The 23,845-nt window shown below is 58.4% G+C and overlaps 2 protein-coding genes across 2 annotated transcripts in view; both read left to right on the top strand.

Annotated features, from left to right (window-relative positions):
• CTPS1 (CTP synthase 1) overlaps nucleotides 1-23,845 on the top strand; it is a 1,052,426-nt gene that overhangs the window by 383,451 nt on the left and 645,130 nt on the right. The window lies entirely within an intron of this gene.
• On the top strand, nucleotides 1,706-19,932 carry FOXO6 (forkhead box O6). The gene is made up of 2 exons (XM_049774769.1): nucleotides 1,706-2,170; nucleotides 18,635-19,932. Exons 1-2 carry the CDS (start codon nucleotides 1,724-1,726, stop codon nucleotides 19,916-19,918), a joined length of 1,731 nt encoding a protein of 576 aa, XP_049630726.1. The 5' UTR covers nucleotides 1,706-1,723; the 3' UTR covers nucleotides 19,919-19,932.

Raw genomic sequence — 23,845 nt, 5'->3', positions numbered from 1 at the left:
TCTAACAGTCCCTGCAAGAACCTCTCATAGTTAACAAAAACAGTGGTTTGCAAAGTGTGTGGCCCAGGGAACTTTATATATATTTAAGCACCATGATTACAAGCATGATTGTAGTTGGTTTTGTCATAAACAGAACACCCCCTTAACCAGTGCAACAGAACACCCCCTTCACCAGCGCAACATTCCCACCACCAATGCCCCCATCTCCCTCCTCCCCCACCCCCTGCCTGTATTCCAGACAGGCATTCTACTTCTCTCACTCATTAACATTGTCATGGTAGTGTTAGTGTTAGTTATTTCCCTAACTGCCTCGAACCCCAGCCGAACCTTGAACCAATGCTTGGATGCATAGACGCTAGGGGCGTTTAAATCAGCTCTCCAGGTTGCTTCTGCAACAAGTTAAATTCTAAGAACCAAAACTATGGTAGGGGGCCAGAGAGATAGCACAGCGGTAGGGAGCTTTTTGCCTTGCACCCAGAGCTGATCCAGGACGGACAGTGGTGGTTCGATTCCCGGCATCCCATATGGTCCCTCATGCCTGCCAGGAGTGATTTCTGAGTGCAGAGCCAGGAGAGTAACCCTTGAGCATCACCAGGTGTGGCCCAAAAAAACAAAAAAAAAAAAAAAAGAAAGAAAGAAAAAAAAAAAGGACAAAAAAACTATGGTCCCAGGCCTGAAGAAAATCCACCTGCAGAGAACAGTGGCAAAGCCTGACCCAAAACCCAATAGATCTGACCCTTTCTTTCCCCTCTCCTCATTCCAGAGCAGGGCCCAAAGACTTGGAATCGCCAGGCAAGAGGGTCTAGAAACAGGAGGCGACGGGGGGCCGGGGGAGGCATCCCTCCCGGGTATTAGAGGCGTGGCTAAACGCCATAGCCCCGCCCCTTTCCTCCCCGTTGCCCCGGGAAACCCTTGGGTTATAACAATAACCCAAGAAGGCTGACGCTCTGGTGGGCGGGAACCCGCAGCCGTCGGTGGGCGGGGCCAGCCGAGCCGCGAACCAATAAGAACGTCAAGGGCCCCGCCTCCGCGCCCGCCCCTCCGCTCCGCCGGGAGCTGGAGGGCGGGGTCGTGGCCTCCGCTCGCACCTCTCTGCTCCGTAGGCGGCGCTGTGGCGCGCAGGGGCGGGGCGGGGGGGAGGGGGTCGCCCGGCCGGAGCTCGGGAGCGCCGCGCCGGTGCCCCAGCCCGAGGGCGGGGCGAGGATTCCGCGGCGGCCACGCCCCCGCCACGCCACGCCCCCCGGGCCCATCCCGAGTTGCAGCCGGCGCTGAGAGCGCGGCGGGCGCGGGAGCCCGAGCAGCAGCGGCGGCGGCGGCGGCGGCGGCGGCATTGGGAGCGGCGGTGGCGCGGGCTCGGGCTCCGGCATGGTGCAATCCGGCCTCGTCCCGGGAGAGCGGGGCCCGCGCGCGGGACCGGCGCCGGGGGAGCGGCGGCAGCAGCAGCAGCGACGGTGGCCGCGGCCGTGGTGGCGGCTGCAAGCGCCAGCCGGCGGCAGGTGCTAGAAGCGGGGCCGGGCGAGGTGTGTGCCCGCAGCGCCCCTTCCCTTCCCTCGCCTTCCCGTCGCCCCCCGAGTCTTCGCGCCCCGGGCCATGGAGCCCCGTGGGTGAGCCCGCCCGCCGCGCCGCCAGGGACCCCTCCCCAGCCCGAACCCCGAGCCCGGGGCTCCCCGCGCCCCAGCCCCTCGGCGGGAGCCTCCTCCGCCCGCCCGCGCCGGGCCGGACCATGGCCGCGAAGCTCCGCGCGCATCAGGTGGACGTGGACCCGGACTTCGCGCCGCAGAGCCGGCCGCGCTCCTGCACCTGGCCCCTGCCGCAGCCCGACGACTTGGCGGCCGACGAGGACGCGGGAGCGCTGGGCTCCGGGCTGGCCGAGGCTGCCGACGACTGCGGGCCGGAGCCGCGCCACCGGACCTCCGCCGCCTCCGCCGCCACCGCGGTCCCGGCGATGGCCCCGGCGCCGCCGCTGGGCGCCGAGGTCGGGCCGCTGCGGAAAGCCAAGAGCTCGCGGCGCAACGCGTGGGGGAACCTGTCCTACGCCGACCTCATCACCAAAGCCATCGAGAGCGCCCCGGACAAGCGGCTCACGCTCTCCCAGATCTACGACTGGATGGTCCGTTACGTGCCCTACTTCAAGGATAAAGGCGACAGCAACAGTTCGGCCGGCTGGAAGGTGTGGGGGCGTCGGGCAGGGGATGGGATGGGGAAGGGGCTGGGCTCACCCCGTCTAGGGGCAGTGGTGATGGTGGTGGTGTCTGGGCTCCATCCCGGTGGGCCTCCCTAGCAAGGCTGGCTAAGCCTCAGGGGTCATGGAGTGTGTGCCCGCCCAGTGATGTGGGGGGTCCCCGGTGCGATGCTCCTGGCAGCGGCGGTGTGGATGCCCTGAATGCTTGAGTGGAGGGGCTGAGGGTGTGACAAGGGACTGGCACTTGGAGGCACCCTCCGCGGGACACCCCTCCCTTGCCTCCACTGTGGGTCTTAAGAGGAGCCCAAGCCCCTAGGCAGTGGACATCGGGGAGCAGACCACCCCCCCCCCTTGCCCCGTGAGTTTGCTTTGTGTTACTCTAGTTTCGCCCTCTTCCAGAGCTGGAATAGTGACGTGGGGTTTGGTGGCCACTTCCCCCCCCCCCCCGCCCCTCAATTCTCAGCCCTGCCACGTGAAGCTGACCCTGGGGTGAAGGGGACAGCCCTGGAACCTGCTTTGTGGTGGTCGGAGTTTCCCCTAGGGGTCAGGTGACCTGACAGGGGTGGGTGTGCGCTGGAGAAGCCGGGGTGCACCACACACACACACACACACACACACACACACACACACACACACACACACACACACACCACACACCACACACCACACACACACACACACACCCCTCCCAAGAGCTGGATCAGCAGAGCTGGATCAGCAGGGTGGGCTGACGATGACCCTTGCTGCCCGGAGGCCAGAGGTGATGGCTGGGGCTCTGCCCCTGCCCACCCAGGCAGTCGGTCCTTTTCCTCTTCTCTAAATCTCAGAGCCCAGATGCATGGGGGAGGGGAGGGGCAAGAGGGGGCACCCCAGGGAGGCCTCAGTGATAGCTAGTAGGAATGGGGGGAGCCATCTTGGAGGCAGGGCCTCCAGACCCCCCTCCTCCGACTTCTTGCTGGGCCCAGGGCTGGTGACTCCTCTGGGGGCAGTGCCTAGGGGGAGGGTCATCTTGGGGAGAGGCCTCCCTGAGTGAAGGGAGGGCCCGTGTCTGGCCCTGGCGGTGACCCGGTCCAAGGAAGTAGGCGTGTCAATGGAGAGGGCGGCTGTCGGACAGGAATGCCTCTGGGTGCCCAGTGCCCGCCTGACAGGGGCCTGGTACCCTGACCTCATGCCTATGGTACCCAGTTTTCTCCTGTAGGGTCTTTCTGACTGTAGAGGTAGACTTGTGCCTGTTTCCCCTTCCTCCCTCCTCCTTGGGACTGAGCCCCCCCCCCCCCCCAGCTCTTATTTCTCCCCAGTGACTCTGCCTTGGTGCTAGGCACCCACCTACCACTGCCTCACCATACACTAGCCCACCCTTCACTTCTTCCTACAGAGCCAGTCCCCATCCTCAGGGGCACAGGGTTCCAGGAGCCTTCCCTAACCGAAAAGAGCTAGCTTGGGACTGCCCCCCTCCAACCCTCTCCCAATCTTAGTCTTTTGTGTTCCGCTCTCAATTCCCTTCCCTGCCCCACCTTCAAGAGACAGTGGCAGTGATGGAGTCAGATCTGTGCCCACAGCACCCAGTCTAGAGCCCCAGTGTCCAGGAGTCAGAGTGCATGTCTGGCGAAAGAGTGAGGAAGTGGTGCAGAGGAAAGTAAGGTGGCAGAGCAATCCAGGAGGGTTTCCAGTAGAAGGTGGAGTTCTAGCCAAGCTCCATGAACTAGGAATGCTGGGAAAGGGGAAAGAGAGGGTGAGAGGCAGTTCACTGGAGGGTCTCAGGGACAGGCCATACCACACACCTTTAGCTGTCTGTGCCAGGTATTAACCTTTAACGTCCTGTAGTCCCCAAGGCAGGTGGATTTGACTGTCACTAGTTAGAGCAGGGCACAGGGGTGGAGGCATGAACTGAGGGGAATCAGTTGATAGGAGAGCTGGACTCTCATCCAGAACCCTGACATACTGCCTAGCAGGTGCTGTTTGGAAGAGGGGCTGGGGGAGGCCCTAGAACGTGGCTGGGAATGTGCTTGCCCCCAGTTCAGGGTCTGTGGGCTCATTGCTCAGGCTGTGAGACTGATCCTTTTCCAGCAGGGCTTCCGCCAGTGGCCTGCGCTGGATGTCAGCCCAGGTCTCTCAGCCGCCCATTGGATGCAGTTTCCACTGTGCCAGGCTCTGAGGACAGCCTGAGGAGGAGGCCACAGAGAGGGAGCTGGGGCATGGCCTGAGCCCAGGGCAGAGCCACCAGTTGTTGGAGGGGACGCCCCTTTGCCCCATGTCACCCCCTTGGCGGCTGCCCTTCCCCCCACCCCACCCGCCTCTCCAGAACATCCATCCTCTCATTCCCAGTCACTCCCTTCCAGGGCCCACCTTCTGCTGACCAGGGCGGGGTCTGCCTCCGATGCCAGTTCGCCTCCTTCCTCCCTTCCCTTCCCCACAGAAGGGTTGCACTTGTTCCCTGCATGTGTAAAACCCCTATTAGACTCAGGAGGGGGACCCACTGGGAGGGCCTGGGACCACCTTCAGGATGCATCTGGGCTTCTCTGTCTCACCTGCAGGCTGGGCGGAGGCAGGCAGGGTTTCCTGGAGGCAGGTTAGGCCACCTGGGGAGCCAGGCCAGCCCTCCTGGGCACCTGATCTACCTGATCTTCGTGGGGGTGGGGTGGGGAGGACATGGGAGAAAGTCTTCCAGAGAGAGGTGACCCCACAGTCCCTGGCAAAGGTTTGGAGGTGCAGTGTGGAATTAGGGAGACACTGAGCATGCCAGGCTGGCACCCCTGACTAGGGGCATGACAGGGAGGCAATGTGGGGAAGGGGGAGAGGTCCCAATCAGAAAGTGCTGGTCCTGTGATGTGGGTAGAGGGTGCTAAGAGGGTCTGAGGAAGGCAAGATCAGCAGTTGGTACAGGCCACCCATGAGGCTGAAGCCTGAAGAAGAAGCTCAGGGCCAGGACCAAGGGATCCATAGGAGTCTCCTCTTGTAGCTTCCCCTCTCCAGCTCCATTTCTCCCCTTGGCCTCCTCCGGGAAGCCTTCCAGGCTGCCCTGGGTCATGGCACTCCTCTGCCTCAGTGCCCCTGGAGTTGTTCTGCCTGCTTTTGTGTTTCCTGGCTGTTGGCTCCCCCGGGAGCTCCCCAGCCAGGCCTGGGCACCTCCCAGTCCTGTCCCCAGGTCTGGTGGGGAGAAACACAATTAATGGGACTCCCTCCTGCACCCTTCCGGAGGGCTGAGCATGTTGGGTGTCTTGTGAGCATGTTGGGGGTCTTGTCCCAGGCTGAACAGGACCCTTGGGGTGGGGCTGGGCTGGGCGCTCTCCTGGACAGACTGCTCCAGCCTGGATGAGCAGAGCCTGGAATCTAGGGGGCTCCCCTGCCTCCCCCAGGCTGCTACAGCAGGGCTCCCCCCCCCCTCCTTTGTCCTCGGGGATCCCCAGCCCCAAGGGCTGCTGGGGGTGCGGGAGGAGGCGGTGTGAGCCCCGGTTGGGGGGGTGTCCTCACCCTCCCGCACCGCACAAGCGGGGGTCTGGCAGCTGCCCGCCTCCTGGGCACGAGCCCGTGCCAGCCGCTCCTGGCACAGTTGCTGGCACGCCCGGCAGACTCCCACGGCCACCTGCTCACACCCACCCACCAGCGCTGGCGCTGCGGGCCCTTCCGGCTTCCCGGGCCTCCCAGCCCCCCTCCCCCGCCTGCCACCAGTCCCCACCCCCCCAGGTTCCCCCCCCACGGACCCCTGGCTCCCAGGGGCTCAGGACTCTGGCCCCCTCCCAATGCAGGCAGGCGAGCGGGGGTGGGTAGGTGGGGGACACCCTGGAGGCGGGATACCCAGAGGCCCCTTTGGTAGTAGTGCTCGCTGGGAAGGGGGGCCTTGGGAGGCAGGCAGACAGACAGACCGACAGACAGGGTGAGGCCCCCGCCTGCCACCTGGCGCCGCTCCAGCAGGGCGATGGCGGGCAGCGCCGTGCCAGGCGGTAATTGCAGACAGACTAATTTAAAGAGATGAGACGGTTATTTTTAACTCGTGTTAAGGTAATGAACGGCGCGGGGGGTTTGTGGGTTCGAAAGTTCAGCGCCCCCCAGTCCCCCACTTTCTGCTGGTGGAGGTCCTTCCCCCTCTCTGCAGACCCTAAAAGACTACAGCTTGAGGACTGGCTGGAAGTGTGTGTGTGTGTGTGTGTGCGTGCGTGCGTGGGTCCCATGCCAGGAAAAGGTGGGGGCTGAGAGAACCTGGAAGAGTTGGCCCAGCAGCCAGGCACCCCAGGTTCTCAGGGGTAGCAGGGCAGGGGGTTGCCCTTGGGTCTCCTGGGAGGAAGGCATCTGAGCATGAAGACTGTCCTTTATTTCCTGGGCCCTGGGCACTGGAAGCAGGTCTCACGTCTGGACTTGGAAAGAGTCCCCGTTTGTTCCTTCATTGGGAGTTGGTAGTGACCCCCAGTAGGATTCAGGGGCACTGGGTTGTGCGTGCTCCCACGCACTCCAGCTTACTCTCTAGAACCCTTGCCCCTCTGTGCTTCTGCCTCCCAACTTGGGGATGGATCATTGGGCACCTTGGGTCTCCCTCCTATCTCTGAGCCAGACTTGATGTCTCTTGGGGGTGCCCAGGATCCTCTTCCAAATCCACCTTGAGCCCCCTGCTTATCTGTACACAAGAGGAGAGTGAGGCGTGATTTTCTTTCCCAGTAGGGGCCTGGCCCCCAAGAGCACCCGCCTCTGGGTGAGGGTGTTCTGGGCAATGGTGGGAATGGAGGCAGCCACGGTTCTGAGCTAAGGCTTGTTACTGACAGGGCTGGTCGTCTGTAGGTGCCACGGCCAGGTGCTGATGGACTCGAACCTAGGACTTTCTCACTTAGAGGAACCCACCTCAACCCTGACAGTGCCCAGGTGGCAAACGCTGGCACAATGAAGGGAGCACTCTTGGCAGGCCCAGCTGGCCTCCAGAGCTGGCAGATGGGGGGGGGGGTACAAGGTGTGGGGTGGGCCTTTGCTGAGGCTCTGGGGCCCGGGGAGGGTGCTTAGGGGGACAGCTGGATCTGGGCACCCCCTTCCTCCTGGCACCCTGGTTACCATGGAAACCAACTCCTGTTTGGGAGGGTTTGGCTGTTTGCTGTCTCTCCCCACCCCCCCAACCCATATGTGGAGGTGGGAGGGGGGCCAGGTGGTGTGTGGGGGAGGGGCCTCCCACACCCTTCCCCCAGGGCCTCCCTCTACTGAGAGAGAGATGATAGAAAGAGAGAAAAAGAGAGAAAGAAAGAAGGAGGGAGGGAGGAGAGAAGAGAGGGAGAGAGAGAGAGAGAAATGAGGGAGAGATGGGGAGGGGGGCTCTTTGGAAAGGGGAACAAAAACTAAGACGCCTGGGTGCTGGGCACTGGAGCACTGGACAGAAATTCATTTCACTGTCCTGGGCTCCTGCCAGGTACATACATGGTCCTAGTCCCGTTTTGCTAAGGTAGTGGAGGCTCTGAAGGGAAGGCAGAGGGCCAGGGTGCAAGGTGGGAGAGTGCTGAACACGGCTTGTTGCCACCAAGCTCGCCCTCTATGCAGCTTCACACTCCAGCCTCTAGAACTCTCAGGCGCCCTGGTTCCTGGGGGGCAGCCAAGCCCAGCAGCCTTGGCCAGGCCCTGCCACACATCCCCACCCGATCTCTCCCATCTCACGTGTATGCCACCCTCACATTGCCACCTTCACACCTGACACCCGAGTTCCTCACCCACACCCACTGCCATTGTCACATGCTCTCCAAGGCAGCTCGACTCATTGATCCCTAGGGACACCCCTCAGAAGCTGGGCGGGGGTGCCTGGGTGGTTTGAACAAAGCCCCACTTCCCGGGTGATTCTGGAACCTGCCTGTCTCTGAGCATACCTGCTTTCAGTCCTGTGCTCTTGACAAAGGTGGCCAAGGGTCAGCACAGGCCGCAGGCTTTCAGAGAAGTAACTTTCCCGTCCCTGCTCAGCCATCCAGAGCAGCTTCTCCTTGGTGGGCTTGAGTGTCTGAGAGCAGGACTGGCAGGGTCCTGATAGCCCAGCATCCTGGACTCACACTGGCCACTCTCTTTTGCTTCCAGAAGTCTTGTTTCTTCTCAATGCAAGCTATCCAGGTGATTTTATTTTATTTTATTTTATTTTATTACTTTTAGGCCACACTCCAGGTTTATTCCTGACTCTGCACTCAGAGTTCAATCCTAGTGGACTTGGAGAATCATTTGGGATGCTGGGGATTAAACCTGAGTTTGCTGCATGCAAGGCCAATACCTTACCTTGCTGTACTCTCACTCTGAACTGTTGTTCACTTGTTCATGGTCCCCAGTCTGCCCAGGAAGGACCATTCATCTCACTCTCTTTTGGGAGAACTCCAGAGAATATAAACCCTCTCAGCTAGCTCCAAGACACTGAATTTCTTCCCGACCCACCTTAGGGATCATGCTTGCTCTGAGAACCCTGAGAATGGAGCCCATAGCCAGTGTGCTTCCCCTCTGCCCAGGAGACTCTTGGTGGCATGGAGGAGAGCAAGTGTATAGCCCCTTGTTTATCTTGTCAGATCCTGTCCTGGAGCCTCAGTATGACACTGAAGGCTGTGGCCACCTGGCCCAGTCCACCTCCAGCCACATGGCTCACCCTCTCCTCTGACCCTTGCTTTAGTCACACTGAACCATTCCAGCCCAGAGTTCAGCCGCCGTGGGCCATTATATACGTGCTTCCGTTCCATTACATGCGGGCTGAGTCATTCCCAGTCCCATGCTCTGGCCAAGTTGGCCAGCCCAGCCTTCTCACTGCCCTGTCTTCATCTCTGCTGTCCCTTAGAGTTTGGTCTTGAGATTTGCAACCTGGGGAGATTTCCCAACAGATGGTTCCCTGAAGGTAACTCCAGGATCTTGGTAGCTTTCTCTTTCACCCGAATGTTTCTGACATACCACGGGCACCTTCTGTGCAAGGCTCTAAGAGCTGGAGTGTCTCCTGACTTTGAGGTGCCACAGGTCAACAGGGAAGCTAAGATAAAGATTCCTGATTTTGATGTAGGATACAAACTCAAGGTTGGGGTAGACAAGCAGGTGATGTGCCTTGGGTGCTGGGGTGGAGGGAAAGAGCCAGGCAGAAAGCACAGTGATTCTGGCTGTGCTGATCTGAGCTCAGCAGGACCACTTGAGGCTGTCAAGGGAGCCCGTACATGGTGATGAGCAGCCTTCAGTGCCAGGCCCAGACACTGGCTCTCCAAGGTGGTGGGAGGAGAGGGGCACCATAGAATAGAGCTAACCAGAATGGAAAGTGGACAGAACAGAGTGACCCAGAGACCCTATGCATGCTTGGCTCTGGGTTTAGGGTGGTGGTACAAAGAATTCTGGAGGCTAGGCCTGGGGTGCCGTGTCTATAGCAGCATCCTTTGGGCCTCTCAGGCACTTGGGACTTGGGATGATGAGGTGGTGTAGTCAGGAGTCTTTCCTGGAGGCCATCAGGGAAGAACATACCTCCTCTTTGGCCTGGAGTAATTGAATCTCAGTTTAGTTCTTTATAAAATGGAATTATATGGGACTTCTACCCAAGTTTGCATATGAAAATGACAGGGGACATACATGTAAAGTCGCCAAGAAACCTTAGCAAATGCATGACTTAATGCTCAGGATGAAAAGGAATCATTGTGTGTGTGTGTGTGTGTGTGTGTGTGTGTGTGTGTGTGTGTGTGTGTGTGTGTAATTACATGCATGTGTAGGGGGTTCCCATTCTCTGGTGACCCTCTTTCCCCAGACTGCCAAAAATTGGCCTTGTCCAAGCTTCCTTCTGGCCCTGGTGTGACCCTTGCTTTCTAGCCTCCGGAGCCTGTCCTGTGGCCTTGGGAGTGAAGACTGCTCCAGGCTCCTGATTTTTTACCTCTTAGTAATGATTTGCTCAAGGTCATCACCCCGAGCCCCAGGTTGTCTGGCCTTGCACACTAAGTCATCCTTGTTCACTGGCAGGCAGTGTGACCTTGGGCATGGCCCTTCCCTCTCTGACTTTACAGATCTTTCTAGAGATCAGACTTCCCCTCCCCCATTCTCTGGGAGCTGTGGTGCTGTTGCCTCCACCCCTTCTATCCCCTCCCCCTGTCCTCAGCTGGCCTTGCCTCCCTGTAACCTGAGCTGGGGCCTTGGGGGAAGGGGCTTGCTTTAGCCAGAGGCGCCAGGCACCTGCCAGCCTAGCAGATGTGAGTGGATGGTGGGGACTCATGGGGACTTGGGACTCTGCCCCAGGATGGCGAGCCTGGGCTGGCACAGCAGTCCATGTGTGTGCGAGACACACACACACACACACACACACACACACACACACACACACACACACACACACACACACACACGTGATGTGGCCTCGGGCCTCTGCTCTCTCCTTCTGCCTCCCCAGCTCCTGCACAGTTGTTCACTTGTTCACTTCTCAGTGCACATTGGGGCGCTCCTACTTGTCCGGCAAGGCCCACAGATGGCAACTGAGGACTGGTGACCAGTCTGGGTGGGCTGCCCTGGGTCCTGGAGTTGCTTGGCAGAGGGACAGAGGACCAAGGGTGGCCCCTGGGGGTGAGGCCAGAGGCTGTGCGGGTGGCCAGGCCCCTGGGAGAGCAGATGGCTCTCTTGGCACCTTGCCTGCTCTTCCTCTTTCCCCCTAGGAGCCTGCAGAGCTGGGCACAGCTGCTGGGTCCTCCCCAGAGCCAGCCCAGGGCAGGGCTGGGTGAGGTCACTGCAGCTGCTCCCAGGGCCTGGGGCAGGGGTGCACATAAGAGGTGCTGCAAAGCATGAAAGGGGGCTCAACTGCATGGGAGACTGGCAGAGGCTGAAGGCCTTTTAGGGGTCCCACCATTAATCCCGTGGAGGGGCTGTTGAGCTTCTGGACACCTGATAAGTTTGCCTGGCTAGGGTCCTTCCCATTGCATCTCAGGGTAGGAATTTCCTCACTTACTACTCGCCTCAGGACTGACTTTGGGCTGTGCACGTAGTCTCCTGGAGCCTGTTTTTTCATCTATACAAGGGCTGCTCTCTGGTCTGGTGTGGATTTTCTGAGTGCCAGCATAGTTGGTGCAGGTTTAGCTGGTGCCTTAATTTGCTGAATTATGTAGAGCAGGAAGGAAGTAGGGAGGTGGCAAAACTGGAGGGGGTCAAGAAGAGGGAGGTGGCCAGTCTTGGAGCTCTTGCCCAGGTGCTGCTGAACAGAAACCACACAGGGCTGCCAGGCCGGAGGGGCTCCTGGCTGCTAAGGGCCTTTACCACCTCAGGGTTCAGTCAGGAGACAGTTCCCTGTTACACTGCTGAACTCAGCGTGAATTATGGGGGGAGTGTTCCTGTGGGGCCAGCAGAGGGGCTGAGAGCGAAGCTTGGGTCTTGGATCTGCTCTGGCAGAGAGACAAGGGCAAGGGCAGGGAGGTACTCAGGTGAGCTTCAGGAATGTGAGATTCATACCCCAGACAGCAGCAGAATGTGGGGGTGTCAGACTGGGGCCCAAGTCTGTGGGCTTGCTGGGGTAGGGACTATGAACATGGCCAATCCTGTCCCTTGCTCTGGATCTGTGACTCCTGGCCTCTTCCCGTCCACTCCTGTTTCACCACTGACCCTGAGTTCTTCCTCTTGATCCTGTGATCTTGGTGTCCTACCCATCCTCTGCCTCTCTTCCACCAGACCCTATGCACTTGAGGTGACCCCTACTTTCAGGAAGCCTGCTTCAACTGAGTACCTCAGCTTGACCGCAGGTAAATGGGGTTGAGACCTAGTGGAATCTAGTGGAATCTTATCCCATGTATATTGGGACATCTTTACACTTTGATGGGGGAGACCCAAGATCTCATGGATAAAATGAGATTCCAGCCTCTGCTCTTAATCTTCCTTTCTTTGGGGGATAGGGGTGGTATGGTGGTGGTGGTGGAGGTGGTGGTGGTGATGGTGGTGGTTGTGGTGGTGGTGGTGGTGGTGGTGGTGTTGGAGGTGGTGGAGGAATTAAACCATACTCTGGTGCTCAAGGCCTATTTCTGGCTCTGTGCTCAGGAGTAACCCCTAGTGGTGCTCTGGGGACCATATCTGTTCCCAGGATTTGAACCCAAGTTAGCTGTGTGCAAGATAGGTGTCATCTTAAACTCTGCACTATCTCTCCAGCCCTACCTTTGGCCTTTCTTCATGGGGGCAGGGAAGGAAGAGGAAAAGAGGTAGTAGGTGTTTGGTTGAGGGTCAGAGCACTTACCCTACAGGCAGTCTCTGCTTGGGAGGAGCTAAAGGGAGTTGCTAGAACATTATCACCCTTGGGTAGGCTTCCTCTTTGACAGGGTGTAACCTGGTCAAACCTGGTCCAGACTTGTCCCTGTGATAAATGGACACATGGCCCAGAGCCTGAACTGTGCAAGGCCCTGGAACCCTGCAGGCATCCCATGGGTCAGGGTGTAGCACAGGCTTTGAGTTGTGGGGGTATGTGCAAGATGGGATTCTGTCTCAGGAAGCAGGAACTTGAGAACCAAGGAGGGAAAGGTCACAGGGCTTCAGGCCCAGAGGTGCTCGCTATATTGCCAGTGTTCATAGGGGAGAGAGCCTTGGCTTTGGAATCCATTAACCCTGAGTTCCACAGCTGGCTTCCTCACTTCCAAGCTTCGTGGGCTCAGGGGTCACTTAGTCCATCTGAATTGTCCAGTAGCAGTACCTAATTGAAGGGCTTTGAGGATGCAAAAGGAAAAATAACCAAAGAACCAAATCTATGTGTGTTGAAGCCTGGTGTGTAGAGAGCACGAAGCACGTGGAGGTGGGGGTGTACTGGCTGGTGCCAGCTCCTGGGAGCCGAATGTGCCCACCTCTTCCCCACCTGCACTCAGTGACATCATGCTGGCAGCAAGAGACTGACAACTGTGGGAGGAGCCACACCATAGGAATCAGCAGTTTCTACAGATTAAACCAGATTGGTGGGTGGGGGCCAGAGAGGGTCCTCCGGAAAAGCAGGAGAAACATTTTCTAGACCTTCTTGAGCCCTAGAGGGCTAGACAAGACAGAGACAATCTGCAGCACTGGATGTGCAGAGCTGCCTAGAACTCAGTCCATGGGTCTTTGAGGACCTGGGAGATTGGCTATGGTTGCAAGGCTAGGCAGCCCCTCTGTAGGGAGGGGCCAGTGAAGGGGCAGAGGGACTCCTCTCCATACCTCCTCCCGATCCACCCACTAGCCAGAGAAGTAAGATTGGATGAGCTTGAGCTAGCAGAGAATGAAGCTGTGCTGGGAGGTGAAATGAGGTTGTACTGGAAGATAAACGAGGCTGTACTGTCAGGGACTGAGGTGGTACTTGGAGGCAAGGTGAGGCTGCATTATTAGATAGATGAGGTCGTGCTGTCAGGGGATGAAGTGTACTTGCAGGAGGAGATGACGTCCTGCTGGATGTGCCAGGTTGCACCATCAGAGAACACAGCTACACCACAGGAAGAAGGAGAGCCTCTGACTCGGAGGATAAATGAGGGTGTCCCGCTGGATAAATGAGGGGGCCCGGCAGGTGAATGGAATGCTGTTAGCAAATGAGGTTGTACTTGCTGGATAAATGGGACTGGTGTGCTGGATAAATGGGGTTGTGCTGTCAGATGAATGCATTACTGCTCGTGGGCGAAGGGTGTCCTGGGAATAGATGAGGGTGTCCCACGGGATGGATGAGCTGCTGTCACCAAATGGATCAGACCCTGTCCGCAAGGGAGGCACCGTCAGCCAGGATGGGGATCCTGCTTCCTCAGGGGCTGCCCTAAGTTACCTATGTCTGGGAGGCCGAGTGGGAGGTAGAGTGAGCGGCTGGAAGCCGCATTGTCCACCAGAGCAAACCCTGGTTCTCAGGAAGCTCCTCTATTTCCCTCTGTGGTTGGGTTGTTCCTGGCTTTCCCCACCTTGCAATTGCCTCATCTTTGTGTTCCCTTCTCTCCCCCATTTGGAGAAGCCTCATCAAGTGCCATCCCCTCTCCCCAGTCTCACTAATTCTCCTTACAAACTCTATCCTTTATTATTCTCACTCAACACCCGACATTCACCAAACACCTGGGGTGGAGTAGAAAATGGACAGAAATTCCTCAAGATATTTCATCTCCAACCTAAAGGAAGCAGGCAATAAAAATATTCACAGATTGTACACCAATTATATACTGACTTCAAAAGTTTCTATTGCTTTAGAAAAGTGTAGAGCAGGGCAAGGGGCAGTGGTGACAAGTGGGTACTTAGAGTAGGGCAGGTGAGAGGTGCTTTTTGAACAAAGCCTGCCACGGATACAGCCTCCCATCAAACACATACTGGGATCCTCCAATGGATTGGAGGAGCAGGAGAGGAAACTGAGGTCACAGGCTTTTGCAGGCTAGGGCCTCCCTCCATTCTTTCCTGAGGAAGAGGGGTACATGGGAGGGTTCTGGGGGTTGGAAGAAATCTCCTGGCTGCTTCCTGTTGAGGAAGAAGATGGAGCCAAGTGGCCTTCACTTGGAAGAAATGGAGCCTCATAGACTCCTGCCCTGGGTTATTGTTCTCAGTGCCAGAGCTTGTGCCCTTTGCTGAGCACCAGGTCCTGAGAGAAAGCTGGGTTGTGGGCATGGGATGAAGCCCAGTACCCTGTGCCTCTGATGGTCTCTCTGAATCCATAATTTAGGAGTTCTCAGCTCTGGGAAGCTACCCCAGACCTGCATGCAAGTGTGGGAGGTGTGAGGCCCCAGGAGAGCCCTGGCTGGCTTTGGGCACCAGGGGAGCCCGGGCAAGCCGGGGCGCAGGCCGTGGCTGTGGTGGCGGGTTGCTAGGTGATTCAGAGAGGGAGCCCTGGTTACTGCTGCCTGGCACAGGCGTCTCCCTCCTCTGCCTCCCTCACCTCCTCCGTGGCCTCTGGCCTCCCAGGAGGCCTTGTGGGCGAGTTGTGATCAGCACTTGCCACTGGAACTTGGCTCTGATTGGTTGGTATCAGGTGGCAGGGCTCTGAGGAGCCACCCTGGCTGTGGGGCCTGAGCATCCCTTGTGGGCCACGCCCTGGTGCAGTCTGACCCAGTAGGTTCATGCCTACCTGGGCTACCTCTCTGGATGACCCTTTAAATAAACCCCAACTGTCCCCTTCTATTTGGTCTGTGCCATCCTCTCCAATCCCATTTCCTTTTCTGTAGGAGTTGAGCAGATACTGGCATTGTTGGACTTCAGGGCCTGTGTCTTCCCCTGGGGTCTGAGTGAGACTGTCCAAGAAAAACCTATGAATATGGGGGCTGGAGCAATAGTACAGTAGGCAGGGCGCTTGCCAAGCTTGCATGTGGTGACTCAGGTTTAATCCCCAAAAGAATATATGGTCTGAGCACCACCAGAAGTGATTCCTGAGTACAGAGCCAGGAGTAACTGCTGAACATCGCTGGGTGTGGTCCCAAAGTAAAACCAACTAAGGAGTGACCCTGAGGGGTTTCAGTGCTGAACTAAGAGTGAAAGTGATCTATCTTATCAGTCTTCAGGGAGGGAAACTGAGCCTGGAGGGGAAAGACTCTGTGATAAGGCCTCCTTCTGCCTTATCCTTCCAGCCCCCAAGCCCCATTCTGCCACTAGTCCCTGGAGGACCCTAGGCAAATCCTTCTCCTAGATGGAACCAGCTGTATAGTTCTGGCTGGACAGGGAACAGAGGGAGAAGGGTACAAACCCTTGTGGACTTGGAGCTTGTGATCTGGGTGGTGGTTGAGAACATGGTCTTGAGCAAATGTGAATGTGTTAAGAAATACATACAATATGTGGGGCCGGAGAGATAGCATGGAGGTAAGGCATTTGCCTTTCATGCAGGAGGTCATGGTTCGAATCCCATCATCCCATATGGTCCCCCGTGCCTGCCAGGAGCCTGGCATTCCTGGAGCCAGGAATAACCCCTGAGCACTGCCGGGTGTGACCCAAAAACCACACACACACAAAAAGAAATACATACAATATGGGGTGCGGGAGCAATAGCACAGCGGGGAGGGCTTTTGTCTTGCAGAGGCCAACCCAGGTTTGATCTTCAGCATCCCATATGGTCCCCTGAGCTTGCCAGGAGTGATTTCTGAGCACAGAGCCAGGAGTAACCCCTGAGTGCTGCCAGATGTGGCCCCAAAACAAACCAACAGAAACAAACAAAAAAACCCAACAATGACAAAAATGAAATACAGTGTGAAATTCTCTTGAATTCTAATATGGAAGCTCAGGACAGAGATTTTTGCCCTTGCCACAGGCCCCACGCTTGTGCTGCCAGCTTCTTGGGATGGTTTACATGGAAAGTTGGAGCACAGACACCCTGAGATTCTTTGGAAGTTGCTGGCCTATTTTTCTCCCTGATGGAATGCAATGTCCTTTCCACTCTGAGTGAAACCAACCTGAACTCAGCCCCTGGCTCTGCTGCTCCCACTGAGCAACAAGTGGGCGCCTCCTGAGCCCTGCTGCACCCGGCTGCTCCCCTGCAGAGGGGGTGCACCATCCTGGGCTTGAGGGGAGTTTTGCTAGAGCAGTCCCACAAGATAGCTGAGACCTGCAGGTGCTGAGAGGGTGGTGGTACAGCAGTGGCCCTCCTTCCTATCTCTGAGGCTGGCACCCAGACATTGATAAAGCCTGGGGGCCTGACCTCCAGCTGGAGGGGGTGCATCTGAGGCAGCTACTCCTGCAGGGGAGGGAACCAGCACACAGCTGTGGGGGAGGGACTGGGGAACCAGGTGCAGGGGCGGGAGCAGGAAGGGGTGCCTGCCAGAGGGAGCATCACTCCCTGTGGGTCCAGCCCCCCCTCCTCTCAGGGCCCCAGGAGAAGCCAGGCAGGGCAAGGCTGGTCGGGGTCTGGGAGCCCCAGCTGGCATCTCCCAAGGACAGGAAGTGTCCTCCCCCAGCTAGGGAGTCTCTGTAGATTGAGGTCAGTAGCTAGAGTTGGGGGGGCTAGGTGGGTTGGTGCCCTAGGATGGGAAGGAGGAAGGTGAGCCTGGGACAAGGCAGTGGCTCCCCCTGGGCAGGCAGATCTGACTTGGTCCCTGCTGCCTCAGGGACTTCGAGCAGATTACATCATACCCTTGGGCTTTCATTCCCTGGTCTACAAGGTGTGTGATGCCAGCTTCCCAGAGTTGCTGGGGCCCAACATGATCTCCCTTGGTGGAGATAGAACAAGTATGGGAGAGAGTTGCTCTCTGGCCTGTGTGAGGGGTTGAAGCAATACTTATGAGCATCAGAAGCCTTCTCACATATCCCCACACATTAGTTTAGTTCCAAGGGGCTGACGGAGCAGCCTCCCATATTTTTCCTAGATGAGTTCACCAAGGTTCTCAAAGATGGAGGCAGGGATCCAAGGTTATTGAGCTCAGAGGTGGTGGAAAAGGCCAGGCACCCTGCCCAACCTTCCAATGCCCAAGCCCAGACTCTGCCCACAGCAGTCTCTAAATCACTAGAGGGGAGGCCTCAAGGTGGAGTGTGTTGGGCCTTGGGCTTTGATTCCATTGAGAGCCGAGCCAGCCTAGCAGCCAGCTTCCCTGTTTTCTGGGTCCAGAAGAGGTCTGGCAAAAGCAGGTAGTGACAGAGGGGTGCATGCAAGGCTGGCACAGCAGCCTTGTGTTCAGGTGGTATCAGGGATACCTGGGGGGGGGGGGTGGGAGTGGGGGGAGTCCTGTAGAAAGCCCGTAACTTGCACAAGCCATTTCACTGCTCTAAACCTCTTCTTGCCTCTGAGTGGGGATAATGCCTCCTGCTTTGGGGTAATTTGTGACATTCCACCAAGAAGGGCCTTTGAGTTCCTAAACTTAGGGGGTGTCGTGAGGACAGGATGTTGGCCTCAGGGGCAGCACTGTGCTAAGGTGGAGTCATGGAAGTCAAAGACTGCCCAACTGCTGGGATCCAAGTTCTCTGGGGGGGGGGAATCTCTTAACAAGTCTGGGACCCAGATTCACCTTGGGGATACCCCCTCCTGTTCAGTTCTCCCTGGCCAGGCCCTTCCAGCAACGGGTTAACAGTCTTCTCTACCTGCAGTTGCATTTTAAAGACACGAAATTAAAGCAGGTAATTTATTCTCCCCACACACGAAAGAGCAATTAGTTCTAAACAGGGCTTAATCAGTCACCGCGAGATTGATTTCTGGAGCCCTGGGTTTTCGGGCTCCTGGCGCCATGCCAGACTGGGGAGGGGGGGGGCGGGCAAATGAGCCGCGTCGGCATGAGCCCTTACATAATCTGTTGGGGGTGCTGGCAGCTTGGCTAGCCCTGGCTAAGTTGGGGATAAGGGTTCCTGTGCCCCTTACACTGCTGCTGTTAGCAGAAGCACTTGGGGCGGCCAGGCCAAAGTTCCCGGCCCGGAGCAGTGTCTGTTGGGTACAAAGGGGGCAGTGGTGGTGGCGAGGTTCTAGGGTAGAAAAGAGGTATCTGGGCTTTGTCAATCTGGTACTTACATGTGTTTCCATTCCCCTTTACCCCCTTTTCATCGTCCCTATTTTCTTCCTCTCCTCACCCCCTGTTCTCCCCTCACTTCTCTTTTTTCTCCCCTTTCTGTCACCCCCGCCCCATGTCCTTGTCTCGGCCACAGAACTCCATCCGGCACAATCTGTCGTTGCACACCCGCTTCATCCGTGTGCAGAACGAGGGCACCGGCAAGAGCTCCTGGTGGATGCTGAACCCCGAAGGCGGGAAGACCGGCAAGACCCCACGGCGCAGAGCCGTGTCCATGGACAACGGGACCAAGTTCCTCCGCATCAAAGGCAAGGCCAGCAAGAAGAAGCAGCTGCAGGCCCCGGAGAGGAGCCCAGACGACAGCCCCCCGGGGGCACCCGTGCCGGGGCCCGTGCCCGCCGCCGCCAAGTGGGCCACCAGCCCGGCCTCGCACGCTAGCGACGACTACGAGGCCTGGGCCGACTTCCGAGGCGGCGGGAGGCCCCTGCTCGGGGAGGCGGCCGAACTGGAGGACGATGAGGCCCTGGAGGCCCTGGCACCTTCGTCCCCGCTCATGTACCCCAGCCCGGCCAGTGCCCTGTCCCCCGCGTTGGGTGCACGCTGCCCCGGAGAACTACCGCGCCTGGCCGAGCTGGGAGGGCCCCTGGGCCTGCACGGAGGCGGCGGCGGCGGCGCGGGGCTGCCACCGGAGGCCCTGCTGGACAGCGCGCAGGACGCCTATGGGCCGCGGGCCCGAGCCTCGGCACCCGCCTACTTCGGGGGCTGCAAGGGCGGCGCCTACGGAGGGGGCGGGGGCTTCGGGCCCCCGACACTGGGGGCGCTGCGCCGCCTGCCCATGCAGACCATCCAGGAGAACAAGCAGGCCAGCTTCGCGCCCCCTGCCGCGCCCTTCCGACCCGGACCCGGGGCGCTGCCCGCGCTGCTCCCGCCGCCGCCGCCCGCACCCAGGCCGGGCCCCGTGCTGGGCGCGCCCGGGGAGCTGGCGCTGGCGGGCTCGGCCGCCTCCTACCCAGGCAAGGGGGCCGCCCCGTACGCGCCGCCCGTGCCCTCGCGCAGTGCCTTAGCCCACCCCATCAGCCTTATGACGCTGCCCGGAGAGGCGGGCACGACGGCCGGCCTGCCTCCCCCGGGCCACGCCACCGCCTTCGGGGGGCCGCCCGGGGGCCTCCTGCTGGACACACTGCCCGGGCCCTACGCGGCGGCCGCTGCCGGGCCGCTGGGCGCCGCGCCCGACCGCTTCCCGGCCGACCTGGACCTCGACATGTTCAGCGGCAGCCTCGAGTGCGACGTCGAGTCCATCATCCTCAACGACTTCATGGACAGCGACGAGATGGACTTCAACTTCGACTCGGCCCTGCCCCCGCCGCCCCCAGGCCTGGCTGGGGCGCCGCCCCCGAACCAGAGCTGGGTGCCCGGTTGAGGCTTGAGGGGGCCGTTCCCCACCTCTCCACCCCGAGGAGCCCCCCTGAAGGGCGCCCGCTGTCTTCCCATCCTGATCCCTGCTGGGCTCCCATCCCCCCCATTCCAGTCCCCCAAAAGAGCCTGGAAACTGCCCCAGTCCTGCTCCAAATGTCTTTGGGAGAACCGATGGGCAGGGAAGGGTTGGGGCACCCGGCTTTTTTTCCGCCCCCCAAAAAACTCCTGGCACCCCTCCACTCCCTCCCCAGGCCAAACTGGCCTGAGCGCTAGGGAGTGGAGGAGGAGAAAGGAGAAAGCAGGGAGCCTTTCTCCCTGGACGTCTCCAAACTAGTTCACTTTTACTGGACCCCTTGCCTCGACGGGGTGTCCCCTCTCCCCTGCTCCCAGACTCTCTGATGCCCGGGTGACACGCTCCCCACTGGAGCAGTGTCCTGAGTCTTATGCCACCTCCAGCTCGGGCCCAGTCCAGTCCTGGTGGTCCAGCCACCTCCTCTTCCACCCTGTCCCCGTCCCCTCCTCGCCCCTCGCCGGTGCTGGCTTCTGAACCTCCTCCCTTCTTTCTGGTCACCCAGTCTGTCTTCCTTGCCCACTCCCACCCCTGGCTCCCGAGCCCCCTTCTGCTCCCCGTCCCGGACACAGTTCCCCACCTCCCCTCCACTCCTCCCTCCTTCCCTCCCGTATTTATAAGCGTCCCATCGGGGCAGGCTGTGGGCAGGCGCCCCCAGCGCATATCGTAGGCAGTGTACCGTGCCGTCAGCGTGTGCGTGTGCGTGTGTGTGCCGTGTCGAGGCCGTGTAGAGTGCATTGTACAGCATATTTTCATGAATAAAATTGTTTTAAATATTTCCCGCGCCTTGGGCTGGGAGGGGAGGGCAACAGAGCTTATCTAACCCAGAGGGGGCGGAGGGGGCGGGGAGCGAGCCAGCCCCTATGCTGAACCCCATTGTGACTTTGTGCATAGGCATCAGGCCTTCCTGGGGGACTCCCTTTGCACCGGCAGAACACATAAGACCCGCAAGTTTCTGGGAACTTTTGCCAGAAGTCTCAGGATGCTGGATAAATGGTCCAGAAAGAGCTTGGGCTTTGAGAGAAGCTATTTACTGAGCTGCCTAGTACCCAGCCTTTGAGATTAGCTACAACACTTGTTCCCGTGAACAGACGCCTCTGGGCTGGTAGTAGTCATCCCTGCCTGCCCGAGCTGGATCTGGGTGGTAAAGACTTCTCCCCACACCCCCACGTATGCACAGGAAAATGTATGCCCTTTTGCTGGCTGTTTTTTCTTTCCCAAGTTTTGGGAGCACCTGTTCTCCTAGCGCAGTGTCTGTCCTCCAGGAACTGAGAGGCATAGAACAAGGCAAGGAGCATTCTAGAACCAAGACTCAATAAATGGAAGAGTACAGGAGGCTGCTGTGAGCATGAAAGGCTTAGCTGCACCCATCTCAGGCTGGAGAAGTTGGGGAACTTGCCTGGAGACAGTGCTGTCCCTGTTGAAATTTGAAGAATGAGTATCATTGGGAGGGGGGAATTTGGACAGAAGGAAAGAAAGGTGTCTTTAGAGATCCCAAGTGAAGTCAATTGGTTCCAGAATGAAAAAAAAATGAGATTGAAAAGATTACATAAAGGTGAAGCACATAGGCCAGGCATATTAATCCAAGCAAGCAGAGGCTGGTGGGGACTCATGAGGGAGAAAGTAGGGAGAGGGCTCACAGTGAGACTGAAGAAAATGAGTAGTTTCCATATAGGCTTCCACATATGGGGCTGTCACGTCCTTGGAACTTGCTGTTGGATCGGATGAAGACCAGGGAAGAGGTAAGAGATGCCGTGGCACAGCAGTAGGGCTTTTGCGTGGCATACAGCTGACCTAGGATGGACTGTGATTGTATCCCCCAGCATCCCATATGGTCCCCCAAGCCAGGGGATTTCTGAGCACATAGCCAGGAGTAACCCCTGAGCATCACCAGGTGTGACCCAAAAACCTAGAGAGATATGCCAGTATATGACTGACACCACATTCCCTGGGACAGGATGTTCGGGTAGGAAAGCCCCAGGAAGGGAATGTACTCAGCCTCAGACAGGTTCACCTAGAGAGAGGACTAAGGGAGTGTGTGGAATCTGGAAGGGATGTTCAGTAACATACGCACAGGATGACTGGGAGGCCTTGGCATTGGGCAAGTGGGGCCTGAAGTGTCCACGTGGATGGGGCCAGAGAGAGAGAGAGAGCACGGAAGTAGGGTGTTTGCCTTGGATGCAGAAGGACGGTGGTTCAAATCCTGGCATTCCATATGGTCCCCCGAGCCTGCTGGGGGCAATTCCTGAGCATAGAGCCTGGAGTAACCCCTGAGCATTGCCAGGTGTGACCCCCCCCCCAAAAAAAAAAAAACAATGTCCACGTGGAGAGAACAGTCAAATGATTTGGAGTGGGGTGGAGAGGGAGAGCAGGGAAGAGTTTGGGCTGGGACATACGTTTTGTGGGATTTAGGAGACACTGAAGGGAGAGCAGGAGACTCAAGGTTTTGCTCCAAGGAACATGTGAAGATGCCTTGGCACCAGAAGGAACAACAGGATTGAGCAAGGGCAGCTGGAGGGTAAGGAGAAGGCAAACCCTGGTCATGAGGCTCCAGGAGTGTGTGACAGGGTTTAAGCCTAAGAAGAAAGCCTGGCTGTAGCCTGGACTGGAAGTTGGGCAGTAGCATCAGGCTGGTTCATGTTAAGGGAAAGGATTGAAATTCTTTGGGGTCTTATTGGGGCAGGGAAGGTGGCGCTAGAGGTAAGGTATCTGCCTTGCAAGCGATAGCGTAGGACTGACTGCAGTTCGATCCCCCGGTGTCCCATATGGTCCCCCCAAGCCAGGGGCGATTTCTGAGCACATAGCCAGGAGTAACCCCTGAGCGTCAAACGGGTGTGGCTCAAAAACCAAAAAAAAAAAAAAAAAAAAAAAGAAATTCTTTGGGGTCTTATTATTGGCAAAGGCAGAATTGGTATTCTTGCTAGGACACTGTCCTTTACATTCCCAGGCCGTCTTGTGGTGACTTGGAGCACTAAGAGTGAAGAAGTTTGGAACCAGCAGGACCAGAGCAAGTCAGGTTGGGGGAGGACCTCCCTGTGGGGTGGGGTGGGGTGGGGTGGGAAGTGTCTCAACCCCACCCCACAGCCAGGCTCCTGGACAGGCCCACTGGGTCTGGGCTCCAGATGGGCTGTAAAGCCCCCTCCCCCAGGCTGAGGGAAGGAGGCTGCTGGGGTGCATGTGCAGGTCTGTGTGTGTCCATGACGCCCATATGCCTCTGTGTGTGTGGGCCCATGTGGGGGGGATGACAGTGGCCCCATCTCTGAAGGCACCCACATGTGTGCAGGGGCTGTGGCATTCGTCCCTATGTGCGCAGCGCACTCAAGTCCCCTCCCTGGGTGTGTCTGCCCATCTTGGCACACGCCTCTGCCGGGTGCAGCAGAGCGGGTGTGCCCCTGCCAGGAGCGGCTTCTGCTGTGGGAAAGGAGGGGGGGAGTGGGAGACACTCCCAGCCCTGGGCTCTGGCCAGGCTCTGGAGCAGGAGCAGAGACCACCTCCGAGTAATGGCTGCCCTCTGCCTGGCTCAGCCACTGCTCATTCCAGAGCCAGCGTCTGTCCTGCTGGGCCCCAGCCCGAGAAAGAGGGGGGCGACACCCTGCAGCTGGGGGTCCACAACTGGCCCTTCCCCGCCAGCCTTGGAGCCCAGCAGACGGGCCCCCCTCCATGCCCACTCCCTGGGAGGCGTCTGACACATGATTTATTCATAAAAAGCCATTATTTGTGCCAAAGAAGAAGAAGCTGCTCGCTTTTTAAGTGCCGGTAATGCTCTCAGTCTCCTTCCCTCTCCTCTCTCTCTGGCATCTCTCCTCTCTCCTCTCACCTCCTTGGGACTTCCCCTCCATCGCCTACACCCCCCTCCTTTCT

The sequence above is a fragment of the Suncus etruscus genome, chromosome 6 (assembly GCF_024139225.1).
Source record: "Suncus etruscus isolate mSunEtr1 chromosome 6, mSunEtr1.pri.cur, whole genome shotgun sequence".
In the NCBI taxonomy this organism is placed as follows: domain Eukaryota; kingdom Metazoa; phylum Chordata; class Mammalia; order Eulipotyphla; family Soricidae; genus Suncus; species Suncus etruscus.
The sequence above is the reverse complement of the archived record's forward strand: the minus strand, read 5'-3'. Positions and strand labels throughout refer to the sequence as shown.